Source organism: Geospiza fortis, unplaced genomic scaffold (genome assembly GCF_000277835.1).
Source record: "Geospiza fortis unplaced genomic scaffold, GeoFor_1.0 scaffold324, whole genome shotgun sequence".
Lineage (NCBI taxonomy): Eukaryota > Metazoa > Chordata > Aves > Passeriformes > Thraupidae > Geospiza > Geospiza fortis.
Window position 1 is genome coordinate 192239 of NW_005054559.1, and position 8075 is coordinate 200313.

General features: G+C 39.6%; 1 protein-coding gene across 1 annotated transcript in view; it reads right to left on the bottom strand.

Moving 5' to 3' along the window:
• The window catches only part of LOC106632031 (G protein-activated inward rectifier potassium channel 1-like), an 11250-nt gene extending 3181 nt beyond the window's left edge, over positions 1 to 8069 (bottom strand). Inside the window, exons 1-2 of the mRNA XM_014310624.2 lie at positions 7805 to 8069; positions 521 to 737 (exon numbers count right to left, since the gene is read on the bottom strand). Coding sequence (XP_014166099.2) covers positions 521 to 737; positions 7805 to 7969 — 382 coding nt within the window. The 5' untranslated portion in view covers positions 7970 to 8069. The remainder of the gene's footprint in view (positions 1 to 520; positions 738 to 7804) is intronic.
• Between the last annotated feature and the right edge of the window lie 6 nt (positions 8070 to 8075).

An 8075-nucleotide genomic window follows, 5' to 3' on the forward strand; every position in this document is an offset into this window, starting at 1 on the left:
ATTCTTGTAATGGATGTTCAACATGAATATCGTGTGGCAAAAGTTCCTGTTAATGAGACCAAAATCTGCAATGATATGATATGATATGATATGATATGATATGATATGATATGATATTATAATTAGCCTTCTAAAAACATGGAGTCAGATTCTCAATTCCTCCTTCATCCTGGGGACCCAGAAAATACCACACTAGGCTGAAAGGAATTTTGCAGCACTGGCAACTTTTAAAGTTCAGCTTTCTTTCAGAGTGATGATCCTTAAAACAGAAGCCTCATAAGAGCATTGAGCTGTTGCACACAGAGTGGCAGGCTGTGTCCCTTGCTGGCCACTTTGGGGATTGGCAGTGCCAAGCCCTGTGGGGAAAGGGAGGTCTCTATTCCTGGTGAGAGCCACTGCAGCTCTGCAGCATATGGCAGGATATGCTGGAGCATGCAGCACTAACAGCTGCCTTGCTAAAAATATCAGCGCTGAAAACAAAGATTAAAAATCAGAGTATGCAGATTATTCCAAGTCTTACCAGTGGTCTCAACGATTCCTTCGAGGATGACAACGATTTCAAATTGCTCACTCCTCAGGGATCTTTGTGAGAGACAGAAAAAGGGGCTCTCTGAGTTAATTTCATGGCAGATGGTTAAAGGGGAAACCAAAAACAGCTGGTCAGCTCCAGTTCCAAATCCAACATCCAGCTCACACTGGTCCAGTGGCAGAAATTCCCCCTCCGGTGTCTGTCTGGACTAAAGAGAAAAAGATGATTTAGTAATCAATGTGTGAGGCAAAACATAAAATCAATGCAATAAAGTTTAAACCTGCCTCTTGCATGACATTATCAGCTACATGTGGTAGGTCTGGGGGCTTCATCATGGAGATGAAATAATTCTAAATACTGTGAGGCTGCTATGCAAGACCAAGGTTGACTTTTCTTATTATGCCAGTGAATCTCACCACCTACAAACTTTACTGTGACATATATATATGTATATATATATTTATATTTTATGTTAAAATATTATTAATATTAATAGTAATATAATTATATTATAATACATTATTAATAATATCTTGATATAATTTATATTCATTTATAATAAAATTTATTATTTTGTTATATGTTATATATTTTATATATATAATATATATTTATTTTTATATATATTTTTAAATATATATTTGTTTTTGACCAAAATGTCATGTATCACACACTACATGCCTTGTAATGGATGTTCAACATGAATACTCTGTGGTAAAAGTTCTTGTTAATGAGACCAAAATCTGAAGCTGGGCACATTTTATTCTGTTGTTTGAATTAATGTTCTCTTATTTTTGTATGTTACTAACTTTTGGTTGACACTGTGATGTATGAACTCAAAGGTAAACACCACAGTAATTGTGCAGTGCATCTGGTAAGTGGCATTTTCACAAATCCCCTGAATTGATACTGATGATGCTCTCGCCCCTTGCTTGTACCACCTACTCCATATTAACATTAACAATGAACTTATTATTAAACAAAGTGCTCATTCTTCTTCCCATCATTTCATGGGTCCAATAAAAATACTGATATAGTAGTTTCCCTCTACTCCATAGGGTTGCCTCCAAATTTTCCTGGTATTCAAAGTCTAACTAAAAATTACATCACTTGGCCAGGCAGCTCCTCATGTGATTGATTTGAAGGTGTCTGGTGGAAATTGCCCACCAAAATTAGCAGCTTTGCACAGCTGATAAATAAATCCTATTTCAAATTTTCCTGTTTATTTCTGATTAAAAAGCACTTAACTCTTCAAGAACACAACTACTGATTATAAAAAAATAAATATTATTACATTTCTACTATCTATATTTATATATCTATACATATATTTCTATTATCTATATGTATCTATATTTCTATATATTTATCTAAACTATCTATATCTCTACTAATATTATTATCTAAACTATCTATATTTCTATTAACATTATTATAAGTTCTACTATCATAAATGAATAAATAGTTTTGTGTTGCATTTTGGAAACATTTTTCACTGAGAGCAAGCCAAAGGCAGCAGTTTTCCATAACTCATATCTGACTAGTGTTCTTTTAAGAAAGTTTCTGTCTTTAAAGAAAATCCCCAAGCAAACAGTTGATCTTCATATTGTCTCTCTTCTTCACATGGACCTTAAAAATGCTGATTTTATAACTGCCTGGTATTTACTGGAGATTACATACCCAGCTAGGCAGCAGCTGGAGCACAGCTCATTATTAAATACAATCCATGATTTCATCTATGTGCTACCTGCTTGTTTTGCTGCTGAGGAAGAAATATTCTTCCTGTCTAAGTAACAACGTTCTCCCCTGCACAGGAGTGATACAGGGGTCTCTTTGAGCCAGATCCTATGAGCTCTTGGAGATCTGTATCATGCCTGAGATAGCTCAGCCACCTCAAATGGCATAAAATCAGCAGGATGGCTTCTGAGGTAGTGTTGGAAACAAAAAAGTTTTAATAAAAGGCAAAATAACAAACTCCTTACAGAGAAAAACTGATCCAAGTGCAAGAGGTTCTTGCTCCTGGTAAAACACCCCACAAAAGCCATAAGTTCCTTTGTTCTCTTTCTAATGGATTGCTTAGGCAGGACCTTTTGGCCTCTGTCCAACTGGATATCCTTGAGGTGAAGTTCCCAAGGTCCTATGAAGTGTCTTTTTACCTCATTGAGGAGAGAAACTTCCAAGCTTTTACCCTTTTTTAAGGAGACAGAAGATAATTTAGTCACTCCATCAACAAAGGGCACATTCCTACACAGGAGGACAAGATTCAGTTTTTCCTTTGCTGATGAAGGCAAAGAAAGTATCAGCTGATTGCATGTGAAAGCATTTTCACAAATTATTTATGATCTGAAAGGTAAAGAGATAAAAATCTCTTTGTGAGATTTACTGTGAGATGAAAGTGATCTCACTGTGAGATAAAAGTGATCAACACTTCCATAGCAGTCATGACAGTGTGTTATATGCAAAGGTGGAATCAGCCTAGTGCAAAATCATCTTTTTCCTTGCAGAGCTAGGCTGCAGTCCAACATGGCTTTTGCTGCCTGGCTGCTGTTCTTGCAGTGGGTGCACAAATTGATTGCCCAGGTATGATCTTTGCTCCAAGGTAAAAAACCAGTATGAGCCAACATCTAAATCTCAAATTGTCCCAAATATTCATCAAATACATCTACCTAGACAAAAATGTGCCATTTTGCACAAACTGTTGCCTGACTTGAGAACTGTTTGATCTACACACCATTTTTCTTTGTGCAAGAGTCTTCAATCAATTCCATTCAATAGTAAACAAATCCAGCCAGGATGATTAGAGGTAACAGATCAGGGAGAAAGCAGAAGGTTGTGTTTGAGGTATTCAGGATCTTACATGCAGGATTGATTTATGCAGGGCATGGAGGATTTTTAAACTTGATTGTTGAATAAAAATAGGTTAACCTGAATGAAGAGAGCTTAATAGCCCCAACAGGTTCAATCTCATAGCCAGTGACCTTTGTTTTACATTTACATTTACAGCTTTACTCAAAGGATCACAAAACAAGAGGACAGAGGGCTATAAAATGTCAGGAATAAGTCAAGAAGGAACACTTGTGACTCTTTATTTTGACCATCCACATAACACAAAGACAAGGAAATTTTGCAGATTAATACATGCTGAACAAGGGAACAATTAATTAGAAATGCCCTAGCTTGCAATTTAAATGTGGTCAGAGACGGATAATCCGAAAGTTTCAAAGAATTCTTCTACAGGTTAATTGCTTCACAGCTAAGGAAAAAAATTTTAAAAAGAAAAAAAGACTCTTGTGTCTAACTTTCTGCCACTGCATCTTTGTTTCAGTTTTTATTACAAGGCAGACTTCTACTGCATCACCACTTAGTCTTAGTGTCTGAACAAATACATCATATCTCTTTAAATCTTCACCCAATCCTTTATGAATTCTCTTTGCTTTTCTAAACCCTGTTTATGCATAAACATGCATATCTCCCTGTAGAGATTATGCAGCTTTATTATTATTATTATTATTATTATTATCCCTATGTCAGTTCACTCATTAGAGAACTCACATAATTATGTTTTGATATCCAGGTGGACTAATTAAGTACTGGAGCAGAAAAAGTGGGACTCAAAAGATGCAGCACCATCAAGCTTAATATTGTAGAGAAACATATTTAGAAAAAATCTAGAAAATGCTGAATTGGTACATGCTCATTGCTCCTCCCCCACACTCAGACTATCAGCTTGCAAGAAGTGTTATTGTGTTTTATATTACTGGAATATAAAGTTTATGGAATAATGGAATAATATGATCTTGTTACTTGGATACCATTGTTGAAGATTTGTGTGGAGTTTTTCAGTTGTGACACTACACCTGGAGCTCCACTGGAGAGAATTCCCAGGATCACTGCTACTTTTTATTTTAGTTTAGTTGTAAATATGACCTGTGTGAGCTGAACTTGTTCAGACCAAAGCAGAGAAGGTGTGGAGGAGGGGATCTAACAAACATCCCAAAAGGGATGAGGAACATGACCAAGAAGACAGAGCCAGGCTTTTCACAGAGGCACCCGGCAGGAATGACAACAGGTATAAACTGAAATAAGGGAAGTTTGGACTGGATTGGATTGAAGGAAAACATTTTCATCATGAGGACAGTTAAGCTGTGGAAAAGCTTGCCCAGCAAGACTGTGCAGGTTTTTTTTCCAGAGGTTTCCAAACCTATATTGGAAAAAGCCCAGAGTAACCTGGTCTGATCTCCTAGCTCACCATGCTTTCAGCAGAAGGTTGGACCACAAACTTCCTGAAGTTCCTTCCAATCTAAACAATTCTGTAATATTAAGAATAGTATTTTTTTGCACTTTATGACCCACTTATCAGCTTATTGAAATCACAATATAATGGGTCTTCTTACTTATTTCCAATGCCTGTCACCTGCCATCTGCAAACTTTCTGGTACAATTCTGTTTACTTTCAGCTAATTAAAGCTTAAAGAACAGGTGCCTGCTGGTTCTAACCCAAAGCTCACTGCCTCTGTGGCTATCATGCTTCACAACTGTATTTTTAAAACTATTCTTAGCACATGTTGAAACAATTGTTATTAATGTTACTAATGAAACTAATGGTAAAACTATTGTTGAAAACAGGCTATGATGATTTTACATTCCTTCTGAATCAAAATGTCCTAGTGAAATACTGCATAGATGACCATACTATCATGTTGATCAATGACATCTGTAGTCACATCAAGAGGATGTACAAATGTGCACTGTGATGGAGTTTTATAAAATCAAAACCGATTGCCATACTCATGGCTGCTGCCTTAGGCACACTAGAAAGGTCCAGGAATCAAGGCAGAAAAATACAATTCACTGTGACATTAAAAAGTCCAGGACCTGAAACTGCACATTTTTCAGCAGCTAGCTCCAAATAGCTTTTTTCTTTTTTTCTATTTCTTGCCCCAGGATTTTGCTTTTCCCAGCTTCTGTAGCACTCTATGTAAACTAGAAAAGACTTGGATTTCTGGAAAAGTCTTTGCTGAAAAACACACAATTAGTCTTGAAACCGTTTCCCAAACTCTCCACAACTCAGTTCAAATAGAGGCACAGACTTTTGCACTATATCCCTTTGCCATGCTGCTGCAGAGCCCCTGGACCTAAAGAAAAGCCAGCCCAGTGTGGCAGCACCATTTTATTCCACTGAATGGATCAGGGCATTACCACACTGTCAGGAAATGCTGTTCAGACAAGCATAGGTTAGTGTACAAATTTAAATCCTCAGAGCTCCACTGATCTCAGCAAAACACCACATTCACTGCTGAATATATCTCCCAGCTCAAGTACAAAAATGTGATGTGGTTCTTCACATCCCTTCACTGTGGCACCAGTACAAAAGAAAATTCTGGCTACCTGATCAGGTGCAGAAGTATAGCAAGATCAGCTGCTGGCAGCACTGCAGGGAAGTACAGAGGGCAGAGCTCAAACCACAAAAAAGATTTGCTGAAGACAGCAAGCAAATTCTGGCACGTTCACCCTAATTTACAGGACGCACAAAGCTCCCTGAAAGCAGCTGATGGAAATTCAAGGGTGACCTGAAGAGCCGCCAGTGGCTCCCAGAATGGTGTGTCCAGTTCAGTGACAAGGATTTACAGAAATACCACACCTTGCAATGAGGACTGAGGGGGCAGCTACTGCACATTCAACTTTAAATCTTCTTCTGTTCATAGCTGGTGTTTGTCAAAGGTTACCAAGCAACTTGAAGACAACATGATGCTCATACCAAAAAAAATAAAACGAAGAATTGCTCACTGATTCATTGTCTGGCCTACAAAACAGCTATCCTAAGACACAATGGTCATGCAGGTCTATCAAATGTCCTTCAGTTTTCTGGCCCAGTCACCTGCACACCAGCATTGTGTAGCAACAGAACTGTCAGCAGAAAGGACATCAGGCTGTATATCTGGTGTCTTATTTCAAAAGAAAATGAGTTGCCCTCTCTGTAAAAACACAATGTGACCCCACTTTTATTCCATTTGGACCTGCATTCCATTTTGAATGATAGAATTAAATACTTTCAAGGAGATTTCTGGACGATAAAGCAACAAAAACCATGGTTCAGCTGGCTTTCCAATTTCTACAAAAATTGCTCCAGTGTAACTCCTGACAGCTTGTTCCCATATATATATATATATACACACACACAATTTCCTTTTAAACCTTCGCAGATTCTCCATTTTAAGTGGTATTATGTAGCAAGAAAAAGTCACAGTTCAGGACAGCATTCAGCATAGAACAGATTTACCACTCATATTTACCATTCATATTTACCACAGCCCCAACACCTACTGCCTCATGCTTATTCATGAAGATTATTAAATAGGCCAGAGAGAATTACCAGATAGAACATTTATAACATTCAAATACGATATCTTGAAATTAATCTCATCACTGGGATCCAGCTTCTGACAGCTTAGGAGCTTCAGACAGAGCTCCTCACCAAGGATGAGGAGCTGACAAGTCATAGCTGCTGTGAGATGCTACATTGCTTAGAATTTCAGTGCTTTTCTTCCATTCTACTCCAGTCCAATTTATCTTCTGGACCTTCGTGACTGCCAAACTCTTCTGGGGTTTTTTTGTTTGTTTTGGGGTGGGGTTTTTGTTTGGTTTTTTGTGGTTTGGTTTTGGTTTGTTTTTTGTTTTATGATCTCCTTCGAATTCCAGTTTTCTTGCATTCTGAATTCTACTGGCCATTGTCAGTGATTAATAAACAGATACTGGTGACAATCAAAGGAGCATCTATACAATCCCTCTGAAATGCTGTCAGGTCACTAGCTGGAACACTGGGATAAGGGACTGCAAGTTAAAGCTCACCAAGTTCCCCCAAGAGGAAGAGGAGGTCAAAGTTGATCTTTATCCTAGTTTAATATCACCACAAATCAATTCCTTATTCCCAGCCACCATCTGCTAAGCAGCATGCCTTAGTATCCATCCTTGGAGCTGTCCTGCATCCTGACACATCCATCCTGACTTTCTGCCAGCCTCACAATCCACTGAGAGCTCTCTGATCAGTTTTCCCCTACTCCTGCTTGGCTCTTTCACGGCTCCTGCTGGGAACAGGAAAAATCTTGCACAGTCCTTCCCACCGCCCCAGCCAAGGGACAGCACGGGGCAGGGCAGAGCTGCCAGCTGGCATCACCAGCAGCAGCTGCACAGGAGAATCCCCGCGGTCCTGCCCTCTGTGCCCACCTCTGCCCGCGCCCACCGCCACCCAGGTGCCACCCTGTGCCACCGCCTCACCTTGATGAGCTTGCAGCGGATCTGGGCAGACACCATGTGGCTGTTGCGGAGGTTGCCCACACGGAACATGAGGCAGAGCTTGGCATCGCGCTGCGAGATGACGGCGGCGCGGCTGAACATGAGGGTCTCGGCTCGCTTCTTGGGCTGCGACATCTTGATGAACATGCAGCCGATGAGGAACGCGTCCACCACGGAGCCCAGCAGCGACTGGAAGAGGAACAGCACGATGCCCTCGGGGCAGCGCTCCGTGATGTAGCGGTGGCCGGAGCCG